This window comes from Raphanus sativus, chromosome 5 (genome assembly GCF_000801105.2).
Source record: "Raphanus sativus cultivar WK10039 chromosome 5, ASM80110v3, whole genome shotgun sequence".
Classification (NCBI taxonomy): Eukaryota; Viridiplantae; Streptophyta; class Magnoliopsida; order Brassicales; family Brassicaceae; genus Raphanus; species Raphanus sativus.
Window position 1 is genome coordinate 37,263,646 of NC_079515.1, and position 25,400 is coordinate 37,289,045.

General features: G+C 39.0%; 7 protein-coding genes across 11 annotated transcripts; 5 read left to right on the top strand and 2 right to left on the bottom strand.

Moving 5' to 3' along the window:
• The first annotated feature begins 1,970 nt into the window (after positions 1-1,970).
• On the top strand, positions 1,971-8,676 carry LOC108861019 (uncharacterized). The gene is made up of 12 exons (XM_018634852.2): positions 1,971-2,413; positions 2,813-2,889; positions 2,996-3,178; positions 3,268-3,367; positions 3,463-3,493; positions 3,603-3,639; positions 3,811-3,963; positions 4,640-5,667; positions 6,030-6,766; positions 6,847-7,924; positions 8,075-8,143; positions 8,313-8,676. Exons 2-12 carry the CDS (start codon positions 2,825-2,827, stop codon positions 8,360-8,362), a joined length of 3,531 nt encoding a protein of 1,176 aa, XP_018490354.1. The 5' UTR covers positions 1,971-2,413; positions 2,813-2,824; the 3' UTR covers positions 8,363-8,676.
• Positions 8,677-8,827: 151 nt separating this feature from the next.
• Positions 8,828-9,338, bottom strand: LOC108861062 (LOB domain-containing protein 24). The gene is made up of 2 exons (XM_018634889.2): positions 9,186-9,338; positions 8,828-9,101 (listed from the first exon to the last, which is right to left on the bottom strand). The coding sequence occupies exons 1-2, from the start codon at positions 9,336-9,338 to the stop codon at positions 8,910-8,912; spliced, it is 345 nt and encodes a 114-aa protein (XP_018490391.1). The 3' UTR covers positions 8,828-8,909.
• Positions 9,339-9,960: 622 nt separating this feature from the next.
• Positions 9,961-12,471, top strand: LOC108857146 (peroxisomal (S)-2-hydroxyacid oxidase GLO3). The gene is made up of 12 exons (XM_057011362.1): positions 9,961-10,030; positions 10,272-10,421; positions 10,499-10,623; positions 10,757-10,803; positions 10,900-10,977; positions 11,052-11,176; positions 11,269-11,326; positions 11,410-11,472; positions 11,576-11,645; positions 11,730-11,818; positions 11,919-12,023; positions 12,129-12,471. Exons 2-12 carry the CDS (start codon positions 10,282-10,284, stop codon positions 12,306-12,308), a joined length of 1,080 nt encoding a protein of 359 aa, XP_056867342.1. The 5' UTR covers positions 9,961-10,030; positions 10,272-10,281; the 3' UTR covers positions 12,309-12,471.
• A 641-nt stretch (positions 12,472-13,112) lies between these two features.
• LOC108856826 (protein FLUORESCENT IN BLUE LIGHT, chloroplastic) lies at positions 13,113-14,689 on the top strand. Its single transcript, XM_018630719.2, has 4 exons — positions 13,113-13,273; positions 13,519-13,685; positions 13,810-13,978; positions 14,056-14,689. The coding sequence occupies exons 1-4, from the start codon at positions 13,183-13,185 to the stop codon at positions 14,580-14,582; spliced, it is 954 nt and encodes a 317-aa protein (XP_018486221.1). The 5' UTR covers positions 13,113-13,182; the 3' UTR covers positions 14,583-14,689.
• A 537-nt stretch (positions 14,690-15,226) lies between these two features.
• On the top strand, positions 15,227-17,050 carry LOC130512895 (sm-like protein LSM1B). The gene is made up of 5 exons (XM_057011361.1): positions 15,227-15,652; positions 16,221-16,289; positions 16,384-16,499; positions 16,588-16,650; positions 16,746-17,050. Exons 1-5 carry the CDS (start codon positions 15,592-15,594, stop codon positions 16,821-16,823), a joined length of 387 nt encoding a protein of 128 aa, XP_056867341.1. The 5' UTR covers positions 15,227-15,591; the 3' UTR covers positions 16,824-17,050.
• A 2,057-nt stretch (positions 17,051-19,107) lies between these two features.
• LOC130495169 (polyadenylate-binding protein-interacting protein 4-like) lies at positions 19,108-23,705 on the bottom strand. 5 transcript variants are annotated; one of them, XM_056986403.1, is made up of 15 exons: positions 23,259-23,705; positions 22,713-22,879; positions 22,491-22,627; positions 22,198-22,340; positions 21,659-21,839; positions 21,355-21,567; positions 21,183-21,280; positions 21,040-21,100; positions 20,895-20,931; positions 20,359-20,612; positions 20,130-20,249; positions 19,887-20,045; positions 19,702-19,800; positions 19,533-19,604; positions 19,108-19,427 (listed from the first exon to the last, which is right to left on the bottom strand). In XM_056986403.1, the coding sequence occupies exons 2-15, from the start codon at positions 22,864-22,866 to the stop codon at positions 19,404-19,406; spliced, it is 1,752 nt and encodes a 583-aa protein (XP_056842383.1). In that variant the 5' UTR covers positions 22,867-22,879; positions 23,259-23,705; the 3' UTR covers positions 19,108-19,403. The 5 variants fall into 5 exon arrangements, with proteins under 5 accessions (XP_056842383.1, XP_056842386.1, XP_056842384.1 ...); XM_056986406.1 differs by having other exon boundaries at positions 21,659-21,734; positions 22,713-22,889; XM_056986404.1 differs by having other exon boundaries at positions 19,887-20,039; positions 22,713-22,889.
• Positions 23,706-23,733: 28 nt separating this feature from the next.
• On the top strand, positions 23,734-25,158 carry LOC108858930 (uncharacterized). Its single transcript, XM_018632782.2, has one exon. It carries the CDS (start codon positions 24,252-24,254, stop codon positions 24,774-24,776), a length of 525 nt encoding a protein of 174 aa, XP_018488284.1. The 5' UTR covers positions 23,734-24,251; the 3' UTR covers positions 24,777-25,158.
• The last annotated feature ends 242 nt before the right edge of the window (positions 25,159-25,400 follow it).

Genomic DNA, 25,400 nt, shown 5'->3' on the forward strand with positions numbered 1-25,400 from the left:
GTACCTAAAGACGTATTAACTCTCTTTTTTAATAGACTAGTCTTGGCTTGTATCAACCACCCGTGAGTTGCTATAAAAAGTAGAATGTTAGGCAAAACAACTTTTTGTTTGTGTGTTTAATTCTTTGTAATGTTTCCTTTTTGGGCGTTTTTAGATATTTGACAAGTTGGCAAATCACTTAAAAGAATTTCAATCACACATGGATGATTTCATATATCAATCTTGTGCACTAACATAATAATTGAGTTACATTAATGCTTGTTTGTAACTTAGTTATAATCGAATGCTTGAAATTACAGAAGAATTGAAATCCTATAGTTTTAGATATGTTTACAGCTTTTTCATGGGCTCCATCATTTTGTTTAAAGTGTCTCCAAAAGTTGGCATTAAAAATGGTTGCTGGTGTTAAAATAATAAAATATTAGTAGTTTTGAGCAGAGTGGAATAATTAGTTTATTATTTTTTTTTTGTCAATTATCTATTAGTAGTATTTGTTTAGAACTTTTGAAACTGTATATATGTATTTGTACATACATTATACATACAGAAAGAGAGCGATTTTGAGTCTTTTGAAACACCGAATCAATCATTGTGCACGTTAAAATTTTGGATCTGAAAGCTAAAGTACCAAAATACCCCGTCAATGGTTTCTTGATTATTTCATTATTTGCGAATAAAATAACAATGCTAATTTACCCTCGTTAAAAAAGTGTTTTTTCTTTTGTCAACAAGTCGTAGAAAAGTGTTTTTTTTTTTTTTTTTTCCGTCAAAGATTATATTGAAAAAGGCCGAAGCCCAAGAACTACAACAAAGGGACAAAGCCCAAACATCCAACGGACCAAAACACAAGAAACAAACGGCCCAACGGCCCAACCCAAATACACCCGACACTGGTCGGACCACGCGTCCAGGAGGCTAGCCACATGGGAGAACCCTCTCCGTCAGATCGACACGCGTTACTACGCGTTGCTATTGCCTCCACTTGACCGTCACCACCACTAGACGCCGCCGTACTATCACCACCGGCACACTCGTTCCCTCGGAGCTCAGACCCAGGAGCCTCCATCGAACCCATCACTGTTTGTCACCGTACTGTCATCACGTTGGAGATCTCCCTCATCCTCAAGGTCTAATCTGACTAATCGAAGCTTGAAACCCTAGACAGACGATCCACCGACAAACCCCTCTTTACTTCAACGCTTTGTCTATACTAAGAATAGCCTCTTCGATCTCATCGAGAGCTAATTCCAGAGACCAAAGCCGCAGAACAGAACACCAAAAGACAGAAACAGAACCGATCCATACTCGGACCACTAACTTTATTCAAAACGAAAGCGAGAAAACTTGAGCCGGCGACGCAAAGCTAAACGAGCCTTCACCTCCCGGAAGCAAACGCCGACGACAGAGAAGCTGAAGAAGCTTCCTCCACCCGGATGCAAGAGCCGGCGACGGCGGATCTATGTAAGCCTCCGCCTCCCGGGAACGTTATTGAGACTGACGGCTAATTTCCCCACGCCATACTCTCCACACGACCGCGTCCTTACTCCAAGACTTAGACACTCCCGAAGACAACGGTTTGCTCCCCGAGAAACCCGACGAAAGAAAATCCCAGACTAGAGCTCAGACAAGGCGATCTCGGAGAGGGGACGACGGAGAAATAGGAAAACGGAAACAGGACGGAAGGAATGAATCTCCGACGACGGCACGCTCGCTCACGCGGCGGCCGTACGCCGGAGAGAAAAGTAGATCTGCTTTCTCTTTCTAACTTTCTCTCTCCTCTAAGATTAAACCTTTTTGTTCGTAGAAAAGTGTTTACCTCCTAAAAATATTTTTACAAAAATTAATAATATTGAAAAACGTATGGGGAGAATAAGGCGAACCCTGTTTCCGGAATTTCATTTAACTGCCGACTTTAATTTTTTTTTTTAATTTTCAAATTTTACCTTTTTTTTTTGGTTCTCAAGGGTATACGCTCTACTTGTCGTCAACAAAAATGGTGATTTTCTCTGTCTGAAAACACTTTCTCTCTCTTGAATCTACTTTTCTCTCTCAAAAAGTAGATTTTGACAAAGAGAGTAGTATACGACGGGAAGAGAGACAATGGGAGATACATCAAATCCACAAGCAGCACTTGGAGTCTACTAAAAGTAAAGACTTTGGAGTGGGAAGAGCAGAGATAAAAAACCAAAAATCAATCGCCGCGGCCATTGTTAGGGTTTTTAAAAAGCTCCGAACTTTGCATTGAAAGAATAACAAAAGCGTTGAACTTTTTTTGTATTGAAGATAGATTGCTTGACATAGACTACAGCAGATAAAGAGTCTCAGCATTTATTGATAGTGACTCCTCGAATTTGAATCCGAAAGAGACCCCAAAGATCTCATCTTTTGTTTCCTTCCTTCCTTATACCCACAGGTAAGCCTCTGCTATGGTCTATGGCTGATCCAAGTACCCTTTTAGATGTGGGGATCTTCTATTTTCACTTTGCCCTTTGAATTTCGAATTCGAATTCTGGATTTTTTACTGGGTTTGACTGTGAATTAGTTTCCATTATTGATTGGATTTAGCATGATCGGCAGCAGATCTGGTAATGTGTTTGTTTTTGTCAACTTTGGGAGTTTCTATTATTGTAATGTGGTTTCCTCCTCTTAAGTTAGAAACTGCTTCCTTTGTATTCACTGTTTCTTCATTGTGGATCTGTTTCTATCTGCCGCTTCATATTACTCTATAGCCTTTACGTTTTTTTAGGGATGATGACTTATGCAGCTTTTGATGCTGTCTTTTTACTTTTTGTTTGTTGTTGGGTATGTGAAGGGGGGAGAGAAGATGAGACCAGCTGCTGCTATACCTCTTGACTATGCTGTCTTCCAACTCTCTCCAAAGCGCTCAAGGTTTTACTACTAGTATTTGGAGATGGATTCTTCTTCTTTTTTTTTCATTGTTAGTGTTTGTTTGGGCTTTTTGTAAAAGATACTTTCTTTTCTTTATTCTGTGCAGATGTGAATTGTTTGTCTCTACTGCGGGGAACACTGAGAAGCTTGCTTCTGGTTTGGTCAAACCTTTTTTTGCTCATTTGAAAGTCGCTGAAGAGCAGGTCGCCAGGGAAGCTCGGTCTATAAGGCTACAAGTTCAAAGCTGCGAGAATGCTGCAACTTGGTTTACTAAAGGGACACTCGAGAGGTTTTTTTATTCCGTTTAATGTACAAGTTTTTAGTGGAGTAGACCTCATTGCTTGCTAATATTACTTGTGCCCTGCTCTGGTTTATTAGGTTTGTACGCTTTGTTAGTACCCCAGAGGTTCTGGAATTGGTTAGCGCTTTGGATGAGGAAATGTCTCAGTTAGAGGCTGCCAGAAAAATATATGGCGAGGTACTTTTGGTCCTCCTCTTTTAAGTTCAAGTAAGCAATTTATGTGTCAAGTTAACTGGAGTGCACTTATTGATTTTGATCATGTTTTGTTTTAGGGGACTGGTGATCAGCGATCTGGTGCAAAAGGTAATGCATACAGTTAACTTGACTTGTAACTGTATATTGTTATATATACCGATTAATGATTAAACTTGTTATGTGAATTGTTATGCTGGGTAAACCGTTCTTCGTTCAGATGGCACAGAAACTACAACAGCAGCTGATGTGACAAAGTAAAGTCCCAACCTTTCTTGCTATTTGATTTTTGATAAAAATTACGAATAGTTAGCCAAAATTATCTGTTATTAATAAGTGTTGTGTTAACTCTGCAAAGTTGCTATGTTTTACATTTTGTTCTGCACTCTTGAAATGTGAATATTTTCCCCCTTTTTCTGTCTTTCCAGGAAAGAGCTACTTAGAGCTATTGATTTAAGGCTTGCAGCAGTTAAACAAGACTTGGCAACTGCTTGTAATCGTGCATCTGCTGCTGGTTTCAACCCAGTCACTGTCCCCGAGCTTAGTCAATTTGCTGATCGATTTGGGGCCAATCGCTTGAAGTAAGTGCTAAGATATCCTTTACTTTTATATCTTATATTATTTTGCCAGGTCTTTCCTGTTGTTTTTCCCTATGTGTGTGCCCTTTTTTACACACAAGAAAAAACAAGACATCAATTACGTTACCTTGTCTAATTTATCTTAGCTTAAACTGAAAAGGTCTCGGTAGTTGGTGGTGTAGTTTGGGTTCTAGATTTTCGTAGTTGCAGCTATCAGATTTTACATTTTTACTCTTGCTAGGTAGACCATGCAAGCAAGGTTTCTAGGTTTATCACCCACTGCCAGTAATCCCCTACTTTCTTGATAGCACTTGTTTAGTCTATGATAACCATAACCTCATGTTTAGATAAATCGCCTATAAGTTTCATGTTTAAATGTTTAGGCCTTAATGCATGCGCTTTTCCATAACAGAAACCCATCATGCTCTAGTTTAGGTAGGTTTGGTCTGATGGAGACTTGAGACCTACTGTTAGGTGAATGAACATGATTATAAAGGACTAAAAAAATTCAATTTCTCTTTTATGGGGGTTACAAATAGTTAAAACCTGGTGAATTACCTCACTTCTTAGAATAAGCATTCCTAAACTCATAAGAGTTCCGAAAATATTTTGGTTTTCACCTTAGTTAACTACCGTTGTGTGCACTCTGATCATGCTTGGTCTGCTATGCTTATTGCAGTGAAGCATGCGCCAAGTTTATTGCACTTTGCCAGAGAAGGCCAGAGCTTATGAGCTCTTGGAGGTTCAATCAGGAAGAAGAAGCTATACGTTCGTCTTGGGAATCTGATATGTCAATTGATGATCCCGGTGAAGTCCCATCCAAAAACCTCGCAACTGATAGAACCCAACAACATAGAGAACATCGAACTGATATGCAACAGCAAAGTGCAACAGGAAGCAGTTACTCCCAACAAGAAGCAAAGGTGGTGATGCCACAAAGTAGCCATGATGAAAAGGTTGAAGAAGAGGAAAAAAGCCCTGTGCCGAATGAGCCGTTAGCAAGTCAGACTAAGCAACTCACGAGACGGCTCAGTGTGCAGGAGAGGATCAACCTGTTTGAAAACAAGCAGAAAGAGAACTCCGGAGGGAAAACAGCTGTGGTGAAATCCACTGAGCTGAAAAGGCTCTCTTCTGATCTATCATCTTCTGTACGAAGATGGAGTGGGGCTAGTGACATGAGCATTGATTTGGGGAATGATAGGAAGGATGGTACTGGTGATAGTCCATTGTGCACTCCTCCTCCGGCATCATCAGTGTCCAAAGACGGAAGTGGTATGTCTTCAAAACAATCTGTCGGCTTCAAGCAGACTGGATTGAGTCATGTTGAGAATCCTAACAGGAATGAGGACGAATGTAGTTCCAGCAATCTTGCTGACTGGGGAACTGACAAAGCAGAGCCCCAGAAAGACAAGGAGGTAGACTTGAAGATGCCATTGGATGGTTTGTTGGAGAAGACTTCTAAGTTTCCATTCTCAGGGAATGCAAATAGAGATGATGAGTCTGATAACAAAACGGGCGAATTTGAATCAAATAAGCAGGACCAAATACAGTTAAGAGTTCCTCGGAGTCATTCATTGTCTACATTACAGCAGTTAAGTGGTGCTGAATCAAATGGAGGAACTGCGGAGTCTCCTAGGAAAGAACCGTTGGCTAGGCAATCACCACCGGTTGAGGATCGTCAGAGAAAGACACAAGTGTATGGAGGAGGTCAGTAAAGTAGAAAATGTGTTGGTCTTTCCTTTATATGCATTTACTTATATTGAGATAGTTCATGTGTAGTAGTACTTCCTCTAACCATCAATGCACTGCTTCTCATTCTCTTGTACGCTTAGGCGTCTCTGTGGTATCTTCTTTGTTTTTTCTAATGCTTGAAAATGATCATGATTCATGACTGTTGAACTATTCTTTTTTATTATTAAACAGTTGAGTCTGAGAATAGGATAACGACTAATTCTCAATGTGATAACGTGCCTATATTCTCTTTTCTAGACTTAGAAATTTTCTTTATATCCTGACTTGGACACATTTAGCAATCTTTTGATTATTTTTCTTGCACCATCGTCTTTTAGGATCTGAACAGATGAAAAGAAGAGAGCATGGTAGAAGGGCTGAAGTTGGTTCTGCTGATGTAAATAAAAAGCCACCTGCAGCCGTTAATAGTGTGTCAGATATTTCCGAGAGTGATACTTTGAGCCAAATGGCCCCAGCAGAGCAAGTTCAAAGGGCTAGAGCGTCTAAGGGAAGCCAAGAGCTGAATGATGAATTGAAAGTGAAAGCAAATGAGCTTGAAAAGCTATTTGCTGAACACATGCTCCGTGTGCCGGCTGGGGATCAATCCAGTTCTGCCCGTAGAGGTAAGCCCGGAAAGCCAAGTGAACAGACTAGAAGACCTGTAGCAGAGGATCTATCTTCTGCAAATCACAAGACCCCAACAACAACGCCAACTTTAAACTCAAATGATGAAGACAGGTTCAAAACTCCGCCAACAATGAAGGTGGTGGTTTCTAACAATGACTATGGAGATACCACAAGGCAGAAACTTTCAGAAATCAGCTTTTCAGATAACTCTAGAGGGAAGTCGTATGAGAAATATATGCAGAAGAGAGACGTGAAGCTGAAGGAAGACTGGAGTTCAAGAAGGACCGAGAAGGAAGCCAAGTTGAAGGTGATGCAAGACATGCTTGATCGCAGTAACGCTGAGATGAAAACCAAAATTTCTCAGTCTTCGGCAAGACGTGACTCAGATGCCAGACGTGCAGAGAAGCTTGTATACTTCAATTCTAGGCTGAGTGCTAAAAAGGATCAGGTGAACGTCATTCTTCTTCTTTTGCTTGGGGTGAAACATTATCATTTCTAATAAGTTTAATAATGTTAATGACTTGACAGCATCCAATTAGCTCATTCCAAAGTGAAGAAGATGAAGATGTTACCAGGAGCACCCAGAATAAGAAGCCACAACAAAACAAAAACAGTTCCTTGACTGCTCGAACCACTGCTACATCAGCTTCACGCTCTGCAGCGAAAGTTTCTACACCCGGTGCTGTTAGGCGGAGAGGACAAGAAAAACTTCTTGCACAGTCAGTCCCTAATTTCGCCGAATTCAAGAAGGAAGGCATGAAGGGAGTTGGAAAAAATGGTGTCCGCTCACAGGTGAGAAGCTCTGTCCGACCAAAGGCTGTAACTGAAGAAGAGAAGCCGCGAAGACCGACGAGTATCAGGAAAGTTGCTGCTGAAGCTGCAGAGTTGGCAGATGTTTCTCAGTTAAAGTCAGAGGAAATTGTCATCAGCTCTGATGATGTGCAGCTTAAGGCTTCAGAAGGATCGGATGCATCAGGGGAAATGGATAAGGAGGAGATGGAAGAAGTGTTTGACGACACAGAAGAAGCTTTTACGGACGCAGAAAACGACAAGTCAAGACTTAGTCAAGAGTTTGAAGAATGGGATGGTAACGAGGTTGCAAATGGTGAATCCGTTACTCAGCTTGACACTGGTTCAAACGCTGAGTTACCTACTGCTGCTATAGCTTCCAGGCATCATCAAACCATCGGTTCATTCCTGGATTCACGAGGAGCATCTGAACTGGATGCTACAGTGGACTCTCCTGCTTTCTGGAACTTGTCTTCCCTTAACCAACCAGAGAATAATGAGATAAGTCAGATGAGGAAGAAATGGGGAGCTGCTCAGAAACGGCTTGGCGCTGGTAGTAATCAATCTCAAAGCCAGTGCCAGCAGGATGTGACTAAAGGGTTGAAAAGGCTGTTGAATTTTGGAAGGAAGAACCGTGCGGCTGAGAATTTGGCTGACTGGATCTCTGCTACAACCTCTGAAGGGGATGATGATACTGAAGACGGACGAGATCTTGCAAATCGATCATCAGAAGACTTGAGGAAGTCGAGAATGGGATTTTTACAGACACAGGCCTCTGATGATAGTTTCAACGAGAGTGAGCTATACAATGAACAAGGTAACAACCTTTTCGATTCTCATAGTACACACAAAGCATCTTAAGACCCTCTAACAACTATAGAAGAATACATCAATGCTAGAGTGTAGAGTGATTTCTCATTTTGTTCATCTTGATGTATTAGTCTAACATTGTGTAACCTTATTACAGCCCAAAACACTAGTGCACCATTAAGCTTTAAACTGAAGGAGGATCAGGTGTCAGGAGCTTCTGTAAAAGGTAATCTTCCTAACCATTCCTTCTCCATAGAATCTAAAGGTTGAAGATATATTATGAAACACCGTAGAATCTAAATATCTCCTATAAAGCGAAGCGGAGATCTCATACTCTTAGATTGTTAGCTATATATATGCTTTGTGCTCATTCATAAACATCATGTTTACTGCAGCACCAAGGTCATTCTTTTCACTCTCCAATTTTCGTAGCAAAGGAAAATGATTCAAAACCAAAGATTCATAGGATCTAAGCGAATGAAAGATAAAAAGAAAAAGATTTCACATCACAGACAGTGGCCACACGAGTGAAATGATCTTGAGATATTACGTGCTGTGAATGTATCATTGAGAATAGTTTCTCTTGTATTCATAATCATCCCCTGTTTACTCTGATAGTTGGTTGAGCCTACATTTGTAAATTTGTATCAAACCGGAAACATATGTCCTTATCGGTTTGGTATCCATGTGATTTTTGGTAGAACAAAACAAAAGGATGGCAATGTTTATTTAACAAGTTTATATACTGTTGAAAGATCATTTCATTCTATAGCTTACTAGTTACTACTGCTACTACAATATCAATCATCCGAAAAGGATATATATGCAGAGCTTGTGATTTTTTATGCAATCAAAAAGATTTAGCGATGGGACACAAATTTATTGAACAAAGAGAGTAGAAGCAAACAGAAAGAGAGATTAAAAGAAGCGATTTTATTTGGAAAAATTATAGATAGAAACTGAGAAATTACATAAATTCAGAGATTTTGTGATTATTGGTTCTGTTTGTTTTGAGCAACAGCAATCTCGGCTTGAGTTTTGGCCAAAAGAGCTTGAGTATTCTGAATTTGGGTTTGGAGTAAAGAAATAATCCCAACACATCCATAAACAGGATCATCTACTCTGCATTTTGCTTCAAAGGACAAAGATTCAACTGCTTCAGCTCTTGTCTGAACAGGAAGTTGCTGTCCAAAGATCCACCACCATCAATATTTTTAAAATACAAGGGAATTTAGAACAGATACACAAAGTAAGACTTTATATTATACCTGAAGCATTTTGGAAACGTTGCCAGCACCGTAGATTCTGTGGATACATGCAAATTTATCAGGGTCACTTGGAGGGAAATAAGGTGAGAAAATGCAATCTTTTGGACATCTTCTTCTCAGATATTTGCAAGCAGCACATCTTTTAGGATTCATTGCAGATTTTCTATACAGATTATGAAATATACCAAAAAGATTATGAATATCTAAGAACAAGGATTTGGCTTATTTGTATTCTTCTTTATTTCCTTTTTCTTTTCCAATGATCCAACGGCTACTTTCCAGTTTATGAAAATTTTGGGGACATTTACATAAGGTAAGCTTAGCATTGAATGTTGATTCTCATTGTTTCCGACTGATTAGCAGTAGAATATTACCGTTAAGTGTTAGCTTTGTTAGAAAGGAAAAATCGTTGGTGCATTAACTTCTCGTCGCTTGGTTGAATTAAAACCATTCTGACAAAACTTTGTACGTTTCTTTTACTTGTGAATAATCTTGATTTCGTGACCAACGCGTAACATTGGGCCGAGACTGGATGTTAGAAGCAAATAGATACTGGATTTTCATGCTAGTGTCTCGGAAAAAGAAAGGCAAAAACAAACGACCACGAGTAGATGATTCAGATACTCATATTGCTAAGACTTCATACCAACTTGTAGAAGACGCATGATTTTATTTATATGGGCCGACTAGTTTTATTTATATGGGCCGGAACACTCTGGTCGAGTTAGAGGTCGAATGATTCGGTCTCAATATCTTGAGATCAGACTTAATATATACTTTACAACAAACATATAGTGTTGACCTTCTTACTTTACTTTATCTGCATCTGGGTTTCTTCAGATAATGTGAGTACTTTCTGTTACATTTCAGCTCTTTTCATCATATATTCTTTCAATGATCTTTAACCAATATTAGCTATTTATTATTATTTCAAGAACTTAACTACTTTGGTGTCAACATCAATAGTAATGATGAGAAGGCCCTCTTTAAAAAGATTTTGATCATCTCTGTTTTAATCTTTAGGTTCTTGTAGTATTATTATTATAGCAGTTCTTGAGTTTCTTTTCTTTTGATATGATATTCTAGATATATAGACATGGATCAAATCGTAAACGTGAATGAGTTTCAAGAGCTGGCGAAACGTGCTCTCCCTAAGATGTACTATGACTACTATAGCGGAGGAGCAGAGGATCAGCACACTCTCAAGGAAAATGTGGCAGCTTTCACTAGAATCATGTAACCATATCCATAACAGTTTATCCTTTCAGGTTTAGTGGGTGACAAGTATATATATTAACGTAGTGATGTTTTAGGTTTAGGCCTCGGGTTCTCGTTGATGTGAGCAAGATAGATATGTCTACAAGCATATTGGGTTACCCTATCTCAGCTCCTATCATGATTGCTCCAACAGGAAGTCATATGTTTGCTCATCCAGAAGGTCTCTCTGTTTACTCTTTATGTTTCATATATATATATATATATATATATATATATATATATATATATATATATATATATATGCAGTTGTCAGATATGGAAAGCTGATTTTTACATTTGTCATTTTATGTTAGGAGAAACTGTTACTGCGAAAGCTGCGGCTGCGTGTAACACTATCATGGTACTAAGGTGTTTTATAGGAACACATGTTTTGCACTAGGTTTTAGGTTTTTGAGGTGATGAATATAGTTTTTTTAATGGTTGTGTGAATTTTCAGATGGTATCATGTATGTCTTCATGCACTCTTGAGGAGGTTGCGTCCAGTTGCAACGCGGTTCGGTTTCTTCAATTATATGTAAGTTACACTTATCTGGATCTTTTAGCTTTAGGCTTCACTTGTTATAGTTGGCTCTGATATATTTTTTGTAGGTGTTCGAGAGACGTGATGTAACTGCTAAAGTGGTTAAAAGAGCTGAGAAAGCTGGATACAAGGCCATAGTATTGACTGTTGATGTTCCCAAACTTGGTAGAAGGGAAGCAGATATAAAGAACAAGTTAACACTCGCAAACATGAATAAGCTTCTTTACTCTATTATAAGTCTAATACTAACACATTGATTGGTATGTTCAAACTTCTTTCTGTAAGAATGATAGCCCCTAAGCTGAGGAACTTCGAAGGTTTATTTTCAACCCAAGTCAAACCTGTGAGTAGTTAGTATAGCTTGAATTTAAGGTTCATGTAGTGTGAAACATTACCTGTTGCTGATGTGATATAACTTGTTGTCAGAGTGATGGATCAGGGATTGAAGCCTTTGCCTCTCGTGCCCTTGATGCTTCGTTAAAATGGAAGGTAACAATCTTTGTGAACTGATGATTCTATTTTGTGTCGTCCCATGAGAATGTGAGTGTATATTCTTTATAATGTTCTGCGCTGCAAAAAAATAAATGGTTAGGACATGGAGTGGTTAAGATCTATTACAAAGTTGCCAATACTAATCAAAGGAATACTCACCCGTGAAGACGGTAAGATTCATGTCTCACAATACTCGATTATGTATATAGCATGTGTGTGTGACATAAGGCTGTATAATTGATTATAATTTGCAGCTCTTAAGGCTGTTGAAGCCGGTGTAGATGGAATAGTTGTATCCAACCATGGGGCTCGTCAGCTTGACTATTCTCCAGCTACGATAACGGTTTAGAAGAGGTAAACCTAATCAAACTAAGATTGCTTGTGATCATGCACTTATTCTTCTTAACGAACAATTTTTTAAAAAAATTTCTGAAAAACTGCAGGTTGTTCATGTGGTTAAAGGTAGGATTCCGGTTCTGCTTGATGGAGGAGTGAGACGAGGAACAGATGTTTTCAAAGCGCTGGCACTAGGAGCTCAAGCTGTTCTTGTAAGCTTTTTTTAGTGTTGGGGGTTTTGGATTTGGCATACAACTTTGAAGTTGTTACATGTTTTGATGTAATGACACAATTTTGGTTTGGGTGTTGTGATGCAGATAGGGAGGCCTGTAGTCTATGGGCTTGCAGCAAAGGGTGAAGATGGAGTGAAGAAAGTGATTGAGATGTTGAAGAATGAGTTTGAGTTAACTATGGCACTTTCTGGTTGTCCTACCATTAGTGACATTACCAGAAACCATGTTAGGACTGAAGATGAGAGACTTAAATCTATGCTCTGATCCTTTTAAAAAGAAAAAAAGAAGCTGAGAGATCTGGTCTCAGACACTGAATCAGTTGAACAAACAATATCAAATACTCTGTCAGACTTGATTATTTGGTCTGTATTTAAACATATTGATAAAAATATTGGTCTTAGAGTGTAAAAAAAGTGATGAGTTACTTTTTGTTACTCCATAGACAAGGTGTGTTTAGTGCAATAAATGGTAGATAGACAAGAGAAGCAGTATTAATCATCTCTAGTACTGCCTATTCAATGCACTTTTGCAAAAAAAAAAAAACTCATGTTTCAGTATACAAAACCTGGATTCAGTCTATACTCAATCTTGATTATATTTTGTGATCTGTACTTAAAACATATGGTTTGAAACAATGATGAGTTATGTTCTGTTCCTAGAATCCCACTTACCGTATTCACGTGTTATGATGGTTCATACACAATGCAAATAATTAGAAATGGTGTGTAAAACGTTCCTAAGCCTTGTTTGGTACTGCAACCTGTGAGTAAAGCTTGATCTAATAATGTTCTATGTAAAGTAAAAGATTACCAGTTTTTTTTTTTTTTGAAAAGATTCAGGACTTGAATCCATGGGCTGGGCTCTAGTGCACTTGATGCTTCGGTTTAGCTGGAAGGAATATAATCTTGGGAACTGATTCTATTTGTGTACTTGAATACTGAACACAAAGTTCTCATGGAATGGGCAAAAGCTGCATAAAACGCCGCGTTTTCAAGGCATAGGTGTAATTAAATGAAACAATGGGGGCAGTCACTGATAATGAAATTAATTAATTATTATTATTTTATTTTTTTGGATAAATAAAGCTCAAAAACGTCATCACTGGCGAGCTGAAGCGGGTTTAAAGACATCCTCAGAGATGGCGGCGATGGCGATTATCCGGTGTTGCTCCTCCTTCTCCCATACTTCCGGCGTCCGTACTCTGCCGCACGAAAATTCACGAAGTTCAGGTTAGTTCATCGTTTCACTCAGTTCAGATTCTCTGTTGCTTTGTTAGTATTAGTAAGCAGATCAAAGCTATTTATTTTTCCAGAATTTTGCCATATTAGATGACATTGGTGTATAGTAAGTAAGCATGTTTTGTAAACATACTCCAGCTTGATTTCTTGATTTCAGATTATAAAGTTGTGGTTCTCATTTGTATTCTTATTTACAACTTTTTGATTTGATGGTTTTTTATGCATAACTTGTTCAGAGACTGGGAACAAGTTAGCTAAATCTATTGGCTACTCCTCACATCATCTTATCTCCAAGATTAAACTTTTGTCTACCAAGAAGCCCAATGAGCCTGAAAGCAAGGGACTCTTCTTACAAACACCATCTCCAACCCTGCAAAGTTTTGACAAGTTATCAGCTTTTGAGGTATGGTTTGCCCAGCCATATCCATCTTCTTTGAATACCACCAGTACATTGCTTGACTCTCTTGTCAAGTTTACCCTTGTGATATAGTAAGTAAGCCTTTTAGACATCGATTGTTCGTTCGCAGGGATTTGGGAGGCTCAAGTTACCTGTGATGGCAGTGTTGTTTACAAACTCCCTTCTCATTGGTACACCTCTCCAAGCCTTGTCTGCTGACATATGCGAGCCTCCTGAGAGTTCCGTCTTCAACATGCCTCTTTTGTTGCTTGTCGCACTTGTTGGCGCCACTGTTGGAGGTTCTCTTTCTTTCTTTCAGTATATATGCTTCTACGAACTGTCCTCAAATGGGGGTTTTGTTGCCACTATCATCCAGGGTTACTTGCTCGGCAGAGGAAAGGGGAGTTACAGAGGCTGAACGAACAGCTACGACAGATCAACACAGCCCTTAGGAGACAAGCCAAAATCGAGTCTTACGCCCCAGGGTTAAGTTACGCACCGGTAGGAGCTAGAATCCCACCAGAGAGTGAGATCATTGTGGACCCAAAGAAACAAGAGTTGATCTCCAAGCTGAAGACGGGCAAGACCTTTCTGAGGAATCAAGAGCTAGAGAAAGCTTTTTCGGAGTTCAAGATTGCTCTGGAGCTTGCCCAGAGTCTAGGAGACCCCATCGAAGAGAAGAAAGCTGCCAGAGGCTTAGGCGCTTCGCTGCAACGTCAAGGGAAGTATAGAGATGCTATACAGTATCACAACATGGTTCTTGCCATCTCGAATAGGGAAGGAGAAGATTCTGGAAGCACTGAAGCTTATGGAGCTATTGCAGATTGTTACACTGAGCTCGGAGATCTTGAGAAAGCTGGGAGTTACTATGACACCTACATTGCTCGGTTAGAGACAGACTGATTCATTCATCTGTATTGTCTTTTTGTCTGTTTGTTGTGTTTATGTCATATCACATAATATGGATATCAGATTCCCTTTTTTTAAATGTAATTTTGTTTGTCATACAATCCACAGCGAAGCATACAACTGCTGATTAAACTTTATATAGGTAAATTAAGTGAGAAGAAGACAGACATACACAAACAAGTTGCTGGTTTAGTACTGGTAGAACATGAGCTGCTGCGCCGCAGCTACATTCTGAAAACCACCGTCATACATGGCTGCAGTGGCTCCAAGCTGCATTGATTTCATGGGCTGCCTGCCTTAAAGCCATATTGCTTACTGCCAACTGTCTCTCATATGCTAATAGGTCAGCTGCAGACAGACCAGGCAATGTGTTGGATCCCAAAGACTCAATGACAGCTAATGATACTCCTTGTTATGCTTTCTTCATCTTGGTGATAACCCAAATACAGGCCCAAGCCCATATATGAAAGACGCCATTGATCCCACAGATACCATGGCCCCACTTTTTCTGACACGAACTTGTAATGTGGGACCCCACCCATGCGTGTAATGTAATTGGTAAGTTCGGTCTGACTGATTTTTATAGTCTAATGACAGATTTACCCTTGCTCTATTAAAACGAAAATAAAGATCTTTATGAACCCCAAGTGGTGTCAGATTAGCTCTCGCGTGAATTTTCCACAACGATTTTCTCATCCAAGTTCGATCCGATCGAATCTGTTTTTTTTTTTTTTCTGACGAACACGTGTCCGTGTGTTTCGATCTTGAGTAGAAAGCCTCAACCTTTTTTAATCGATTCCTAAAGTTTCACTCACTCAAAACCCTAAACCTAGATTTTTGGCTTTCTGTCGATTTTCGATTCATCTGACAGCTACTGCCTCCTCTGCTGGATTCAGCCAATCCTATCTCTTCAAGGGGAATCTGGGAACGTTATCGGTTGTGTTGTTTTTCTCATAAAAACGGAAACTTTAGTTCAATTTCGAGGGGATAAGAGTCAGTAACGATGTCTTGGGCTGGTCCTGAAGATATTTACCTTTCAACTTCACTCGCCAGTTATCTCGATAGTAATCCCTCTCTCTCTCTGTTTTACAGATTCGTTCAACCTTATGAATTTATAAAGTACCAAGTATATATGGTGTTATAGCTCTAAGAGTATCTGAGAGCTTAATGTTAGCAAACTATTATATTAAGTGTTAGATTTTGAGTACTCATTGATAACTAGTTACTTAATTTCATCTACCTGATTCAAAGTTTATTTATTTATTGCGATGTTGTATAGTGGCAAAGAGAGTTTCTCATTGCTTATGAGATTGAATCTTCCAAGGTTTTAGTTTATTAGTTTGGTCAATTCACTGTTCATTGATTGATTATTGTTGTTAAGCTTCTAGCATGTACGATGTCGAATATGATGGCATTGACGGTTCATTCTTGATTTCAAACGTTACAAGTATATAATAATATCACATGTTTTGAATATGATTCACTGTCGGCTGGCTCAAGTTCAGGTTTCTAGGTTCTTAATCTTTACTTTAGGGATATGGGTTTATTTTCATCTTCATTTGCTCTTCAAAGTATGAATCGTTTTGCATCAGTTACTTATGGATGTTGGCTCTGCTCTTAATGATTTTGCAGGAAAGATACTTGTGCTACTTAGAGATGGTAGAAAGCTAATGGGAACGCTCCGTTCTTTTGATCAATTTGGTATTCTCTGTTCTTTTTTTTCATTCTTCTATGTTTATGATAAGTGTTAGTAGTGGGGGGGAGAGACTAAAAGTCATTCGCTGTTAATGCACAGCCAATGCGGTTCTAGAAGGTGCTTGCGAAAGGGTCATTGTAGGTGACCAATACTGCGACATTCCTTTAGGCCTCTATGTAATCCGTGGAGAGAATGTTGTTCTCATTGGTGAGATGGTAAGACATCTCCTTGTTCTTTTGTTGTTAGTCTCACTTTTGTGTGTTTTCTGTTTTTACTGATTTTGGGCCTTAAACCATGTGTTAGGACACAGAGAGAGAGGAGCTTCCTCCACATATGGTTCGCGTCTCAGAGACCGAGATTAAGAGGGTAAGACATAAGATCACATACTCTGAAACACGAATTAATTAGCAAACTAAAATAATTTGTGATGTGGTTTTGCTGATATGTGTGCTCTGGTGCAGGCGCAGAAAGTGGAGAGGGAGGCAAGTGAGCTGAGAGGAACAATGAGGAAGAGAATGGAGTTTCTTGACTTTGATTAAAGCCCTAATAATTATTGGCTTTGATGCTCTGCTTTGGCTCGCAAGTTTTATGAGGAGAGAGCCCTTTGGGTGTGTGGATGGAGGAGATATGCTGGTTTAGGGGAGATTTATGTAGGTCTCATTTTTCATTCTTGAAGAATTTATTACAAAAAGTAGTACTAATATGTTTGTACTTTTGTCTTCTGATCTGTTTTACTTATTTTTAAAATGGCAAGTTGTTTTACAAATCTTGGAATTGGGTTTGAAGAAGCTTTAAAGAAAAAAGCTGGGATGTTGGCAAACACTTAGCAAACAAAGACGCTATTTTGTTTACTAGATCGTTGGATATAAAATTACACCAACAAATTATAGTGAACTAAGGCCGAGGCTGGACCAGTGACCTGAAGTGGAAGTTGAATATGGATGATTTGGTGGAGGGGAAATCAGCCAATTCATACTTCAACAGAGGGTTGCGGTCCCGATCAATACATGCACACGAACCCTGTGCTAAAACATACATCAACATTTAATATATTCAAATTTCATACACGAACATAGATATTTAAGTCTATTCATACATTGACCATTTTTCCGTTAGTCAAACTGCAACGACTGCTTACGTGGATTAAACGGATGCTTATGTGGCTTTTATATTTTAATTAATTAATAAAAAAATTAAAGTCTGTAGATGGAAGGAATCGAACCTGGGTCTAGAGCACAGCAAAGAATTAACTCGACCACTGTGCCAAACCAAATTGTTTGTAATACTACATGTTGTGTCTTATATATATTTAACATGTTTTATCATATCCAAATATATTCATACTCCTTGTTATGTGTTTTAAGTAACTATCTAGAATTAGTTCAACAAAATATATAAATTCTAAGTAATTATGTTTAGTTAAACTAATTATTGTTATTGTGTTTTTGAAAATTTCAAATTAAAAAAAAATTAAAATCAAAAAAGCATTTTCGATTTTTTTAAAAAATTTCGAAAATGATTTTTAATTTAGTTTTTTGATTTCTTATATGATAAAAAATATTAAATATAATTAAAAAAAACACTAGGTAATACTACAAATAATTTGGATTAGAAGTACAACAAACCAAACTAGATTATTTGTGGTACTACCTATTGTGTCCTATTTATCTCTAATATGTTTATCATATAGATATGTTCATACTCTTTGTTATGAGTTTAAATTATTTAGAATTAGTTCAAAAAAATATATAAATTCTAAGTAATTATGTTTGATTAACTTAATTATTTTTATTGGGTTTTAAAGAATTAAAAATTTCACCATAAAAACTTTAAAAATCAAAAAGCATTTTCATTTTTTAAAAATCATTTCTAAAATGTTTTTTTACTAAAAAAAATTTGAGTACCTAGTGTGAAATAATCTGGAATAGAAATAAAAAAAATATAAAATAAAAAATCATTTCGAAATCATTTTTTAAATCAAAAAATACTTTTTGATTTTCAAAATTTCAAAAGCACAATAACAATAATTTAGTTAATTAAACATAATTACTTAGAATTTATATATTTTTGTTGAAATCCTTTATAATTAAAACACATAACAAGGAGCATGAACATATTTAGATATGATAAAACATGTTAAATATATATAAGAGACAACATATAGTATTACAATCAATTTGGTTTGGCACAGTGGTCGAGTTAATTGCTTGCTGTGATATGGACCCAGGTACGATTCCCTCCATCTACAGATTTTAATTTTTTTTTATTAATTAATTAAAAATATAAAAGCCACATAAGCAACCGTTTAATCTACGTAAGCAGTCGTTACGGTTTGACTAACGGAAAAATGGTCAATGTATGAATAGATCTAAATATCTATGTTCGTGTATGAAATTTGAATATATTAAGTGTTGATGTATGTTTTAGCACAGAGTCCGTGTGCATGTACTGATCGGGACCGCGACCCTCTGTTGAAGTATGAATTGGCCGATTTCCCTTTGGTGGAGCTGATGACTCCACCAATTCCTGATGAGACTCTGACTAAATATAGAATAGAGATTCAACGGATGTATGAACGAGCACTCGGCGTTTTCTCGCCCTCGCCCTCGCCCTGGGACCATGGTTGGATAGGAAAGCTGATTAGTTCCTCTCTCAGTGTTAGTTTAGTCCTATGCGTATATTGTTGTAAATAACAATGGTTCTGTTCATTCAAATCTAAGCTGGAAAAGAGTATAACATTCCTTTTTTATATTAATTTTCTATAAAAGAACCTTAAAAATTCAGCAATTTCTATATCACATACGCAGTTAATTGACATGAGAATGACCAAAACTCTAAAATATGTATATCTTCAAATTCATGAGAGTACAAGTAGATGGTCCCAATGGGGGACCTGGAATCATGAGAGTACAACTCCTATAACATTCCTTGTTTATGTTCTTTTTTTTCCTATAACAAGAGACATTAACATCCCAATGGGGGAAATCTAAAAAGGAGAAAATGGTTCCAGGAATTGGCTAAGAAAAGTAGAAAAAAGAGCATAAACCAAAACAGAGGGTTGGTTAGTTCGTTCAAGTCCTTCACAGAGAAACAACATCATCACCATCTGGTTATTACTCTCATCCTTGATTATGTGGATTTCCCTGTACACACACACACACACACATCGAGAAAGCTAAGAGATCTCAGTATCCAAAAACCAAAAACCAAAGAAAAAAAGGATAAAGAAGATAGGAATTGGCAATAACCGGCTGGTGGTAAGGAGGAGGCGGCGGCCTAGGCTGCTGTCCTTGCATCATCATCTGCTGCCACTGCTTATACTAAAACATCACAACAACTCCATCACCATTAAACTTCTTTTTCTAATTTCGTTAATATTTATGTACTTATTTTGGTATGTTGTTAGTGTCATCATACCTGTGGTGGTGCTTTTGGAGGATAATAGGTTTCAGGATACTCGTGGCCAGGATAACGAAGCAGCTGCTGTTGTTCAGGATATTGCGGTTGAATCTGCAACTTTTTTCACATGGCGAGAGTTTTAGGCGACTTTTGCTTTGTTTTTTAAAGTAAAAGTTAGGCTCTATACAACACAATGAACTTACTCCGTAACCAGCAGGCATTAGAGGCATTAGAGGCATTTGCTGAACTGGTGCAGGTGGAGCAGCGTAGTAGAATGAGCCACCTGCAATTGGAGATTGAGGCCGTACAGGAGCTGGTGGTCGCGATGGTTTGAATCCCTGATCAGACCCAATGATCTGCAACTTTTTTCACATGGCGAGAGTTTTAGCGACTTTTGCTTCGTTTTTAAAGTAAAAGTTAGGCTCTATACAACAGAATGAACTTACTCCGTATCCAGCTGGTATTCGAGGCATTTGCTGAACAGGTGGAGCAGCGTAGTAGAACGAGCCACCTGCAATTGGAGATTGAGGCCGTACAGGAGCTGGTGGTTGCGATGGTTTGAATTCCTGATCAAGACCCAATGACTTTTTGATTAGTAGACAAAACCAAAGAATTGAAACACACAGTTCAACCAACACTTTATCAAGTTTGAACATATAAAGTAGAAAAATAAACCTTTGCATCCGGGTTAAGAATGGACTTTTCCGATGAGGGCAACGAACTACTTGACGAGCTTCGTGATAGTCCAGGACTAGTTGACGTCGACGGAGCTGGTCCTCTCTCTGAACTTCTTGTAGAAGCCGACTGTCCAAAAGAGCTTTCAGATTTTGTTTTACCAGAAACTTGACTGACTTGACTTTCTTCTTCAGCAACAGTCTTCGATGCCGAGGTTCCACCACCACCACCAAGATTTGCACCTTCTTTGATATCTATATCCCACACACACAATATTTTCTTAAAATGTTACCACTGCTTGTGTACAAAAGCAACTTCTTCTAGATTCCATTTGGCGACTTTAAAAGAGGTCATCATCAGTGGAACATTACTGACGGCCAGTACATAGTCAGTTGAGATCAACGTGAAAATAAATATTAGTGTCAGGCCGAGACAAAAACTATGAGAAGCCTTCTACGTGTAGAACAGGAAAACGGATAAACAAATTTAGTGGGGGTGCAGATATAGAAAAAGTGTAAGAAAGAAGTAGAATATACCTCCATGACCATAACCAGAAACTGATTCCTCAGGTGTCTGTGTAAATACAACGGGAAGCCAAAGAAACAATGTTAAAAATAATAGAACAACGCCAAACCCAGTCACTGATTAAACATGCATAATCAACATGGAGTTGAAATTTACTCTGTTACTGTGGGCAGCCTCCGGATCATTGCTGTTTCTTCGCTCACCCAACTGGCTCTCACTGTTATGTGAAGAGAAACTCCTACTGTGAGAGAAGTATTTTTGATGTTTAAAAGCCCATAGCCTTATGGCAAAAGAATGACCTGGTACTGCTGCCTTGGACAGCAAAATCTTTGGACCGCTGTTCAGAGGGAAGGTTACCAGCGTGATCATCAGATATAGAGCAGCTCTGGCTCCCACCCTTATTGAAAATGAATGGTAAATATCAGCAACTGTTCTGCTAGAAACTACTTTCAAAAAAGAAATCAATCATACCCCATAGCCCTTGCCACTAGAAGAAGATGGCTTCTGGCCACAAGAAGAAGCTGGATTCTGGACACTAGAAGTAGATGAAACAACGAAAGTCTGATCGTTGCAAGTGTCCAGCAATTTGTCGCCCTCCTCATCAAATCCATCAACTGGACATTCAGCTGAGTATTTAGCTTCCTCGTCAGTATCAAATTTCTCATTAGTCTGAAGGCCTCTTTCCTTCAGGCACGAACAATTAGAGATCTGGAGTTATATAACAACAACAGAAACGTAGGGATCAAGTTGTGCAAATCAAACCACCAAAAATCACCTCTGCTACATGAAGATCTCCGGTATGTTCATCCTCAATCTCTCCTGCAATCCTCAGGGCTTTCTCTTCCAGCTCTCTGGTCCAAGAACCTTTGTCAAATGTTGTGGTATACATGTCCACTTTCAAAGTGCTCTTTACTCCAAACAGTTCCTTATTCGCCTTAAACTGATCCCATCCCCCACTACCAGCAAATAGCCATGTTGTGAGAGATATGGAAACCGCAATCTTCCTAATCTTATGGACATTCACCAAGGGCTCTTCCTCACAATATACTATATGCTTTCACTAAAAATGAAAAAAAAATATAGCTCAACAGAGAGATAGAACGATAAAAGCTTTCCAAAAGGAAGATCACAATCAGCCTAATGTGCAAGCACAAAAATAATCCATTCGTTTTTGCAAAGGATTGTTCATGGAACTACTATCGAGATTCTTCTCATTCCCACATTCTCTCGTCTGAACTGTTCAGATAAGAAACCGTGGTCCTAAGAATCTAGCTAACAAATTTTCACATGAAATCAAAATATGTATATATATACCTTTTCGAAGGCTTATCAAACACATTATCCAGACCCTCAGGAGCTTCACCATCAGGTACCCAGGGGTTAAGCTCTCTTCTCTGATCAGCACGACAAGACTTTGATATAGAAGAATCCGTCAAAAGCTCCACCGACTTCTCACTCTGAACGGGATTTAATTTGCCGTCACTCAATACGGAGAGATCCCAACACCAACATAAATGATAAAAAGGAATGAAAATACCAAATCTCAATGTAATGTCCCTGCCATGTAACGCATTGACATAAACTTAAACAGAAAAAAGCAAGCACACCTTAGCAACAACTTGCACAAGTTCGTCTGAAGGAATATAGAATATCTTCATAGGTGGCTTTCTGACAACCACGGAACCAGATTCATGCCCTCCTAAAGTACCGTCTTTAATCAAGGATGCCATCTTTAGAATGATTCCTGGAAGTTAAGAAATGGCAATGCCCTCGTAAAGTACCCTACTTTCTAAGAAAATGGATAAAAATTTCTGACTCAAGAGCCTCACCAAAATCCTTCTCCAGATGAGCAGCATGGAATATACCACTATAAACCGATCCATTTGTTAGATGCGCTTCCACGAGATGCCCAACCATACATTTTGTGAGGTACACTAAACTCTCACGTGAATGCCTCTTCAAGCTTCCATCTTCCTCATCCATTGCAGACTTAAAACTGTTCAAAACTAAGAACGATAGAGAGAGTTATTGTTACCCAATAAATCTTGTTACACGAAGCAGTAGTATGGTGTTCCCCACAATATAATCTTGTTACTATCTATATACCACTGAAACTCATGATTGCTATCTACGGACAAGATGCTTCGACGCAAAGAAAAAAGGCATTGATACAATCATCAGCATCAATTGAACCGATTGAACTGCTTATCCCCAGTAAATCAAAACCCTAAACTGGTCACCTGAATCACCAAATTCTCAAAAACCTTTGCGGATAACGCGAAAGAACAACGGAGCAACGTACAAATCCAGAGCTAAGAGCCTAAGAATACTATTCGATACCTCAAAACCCCTATCCCGATCAGAAAACAACTCACCGGTGCAACTGTAAACAAATGGTCCGAAGGGGACGAGCTCGAATGCTTCAGGCGCAGCGAATTAAGGTTTCGTTTTGAGATTCACACGGCCGGGGAGAGTGACGGTAAACGATTCGCCGTGAATCTAGGAGCCAAAGATATTTAGAAGAGAATGATCGGAGCTGAGTAACTAACTTCTTTGCAGAGTGATGGTAAAGAAGGAAGAGCTTCAAGAAAGAAACCGATCGTTGTATGCGGCGGGAACGATCACCTATGGAGAAGTTCAGCGTAATCTAATAGGAGTATATGGTAATCTTGCTTTCTGTGAACCGTTTAGATTTTAGCGGGCTATTAACGGTATTTAGGCCCGTTGACGAGGAATACAAATGGGCCGTAAATAAACATTATGTAGCCTAGGCCCATTAACAGTGTATTAGCCTACGATGTTAGAAGGATGACAGGGGATGATGATGGCGATTGACATCGGATCCGCAGTTAGTTTTACAGCAAAGAAAGAGCTTGTAAAATCGAATCTCTCTCCCCAGATTTAGCCCTAAACCGTTACTTGCCACCCTCTCTCTCTCTCTCTCTCTCTGGATTTTCCCGGAAAATTGAATCTACTTCCTGCCATAGTTTTCCTCGTATTCCGTCTCTGATATTTCTCTGACCCCCGCCGCATCGAATCCGATTCTTAGATTTAGGGGGGAGGTACAGAGAAATCTAAAACCTAGATCCTTGCTTTGCTTCCTTGATCAGATTCGAGATTCCTTGACCCCCCTCTTTGGTTTGCTTCATCTCGACGAAAACAGGGAGAGGAAGGAACGAACGGAGAAACTCATTTCCTCGATTTCTCTCCTTGAATCAATCGTCTCCTTCCGTTGACCAGATCTTCCGAATCCTCTCTCTATCTCTCTCATGTTACAATCCGATTCAACTATGCGCTGACTAACGACAGAAAGGAAGAAGAGAGAGCCACGCCTTGCTTCTTTTGTTTTCAATCAGGATCGGTGATTAATGGAGTTTCTGAATGTTTGTTTACTCCTCGCTATGATTCTCAGCTCCCTCTTTGTCCATTCACAACAACAAGATCAAGCCCGGACTTTTTCACCGCCTCCTCCTCCTTCGCCGACTCTTCAAGCTAACACGCCTCCTCCTCCGCCGCCTCAAAACAGCGTTGGCATTCTGACTCCTCCGCCTCCTTCTCCTCCGCCTCATAACAGCGTCGGCATTCTGACTCCTCCTCCGCCGCCTTCTCCATCACCACCGCCGCCGAGTCCAAAACCTCCTCCTCCTCCTCCTCCGCCTGCGCTAGCTTCTCCTCCACCTGCTAACAGAAACAAATCACGGAGGCTACGACCGCCATCTCCGCCTCCTCCGCCGCCTCCACGGATCTTCAAACAGCCAGAGAAAAGTGGATTAAACAGAGGGAAGACGGTTGGTCTTGTGTTCGCTGGGTTCGCAGGGATGCTGCAGATATGCGTTGTTGCCTTCTTGGTTTTCAAAAGAAAGCAGCTTTTAAGGATGACACATACTTACTGATTATTCCAAAAGGGACAAACTTTAAAAGAAGAGATCATCAAGGCTTCATCATTAGCCCTTCTCCCTCCCCTTATCGGATCTATCAAGACTTCCTCTGTAAATGGGTACATTCTGGGTTTGACAAAGTTCTTTTTTTATAATATTTTTTTGTTCTTTTTACGGTCGTCTAGTTTTTTTTTTTCATTTACATGCCTAATGATGCTAACTAGAGTGAAACAGAGAGAGGTGTCGAGAGAAAGAAGTGGCTCTCAAGTCATGTAATATTGTTTTTAGTCCAATTCTGTGAGAGGAAAAAAAAACGATAATATAATTTCATTTGTGAGCTTTGTTACTTTGAATATTCTTGTTAACATTCTCTAAATGAGTCCGGGTTGTACACAGATCCTCTGTTTGTAGCATATTGTATGATGTTATTGTGAGAAGAATCATAGCAAAGCATGATAGGAAGATTCAAGTTTCGTTCTATAGTGTTTTGCTTTTCTTAGACATCCTAACAGGTTATTTGTCAGTTTCTCTCGGGTATGAGTTTGACGTTTGAGACTTTTTAGGTAGAGGAGGAACCGATTAGGCTGTAAGTGATAAATAGCTCTTGAAAACAGAAAATAATGTTTAAGAGTTATTCGT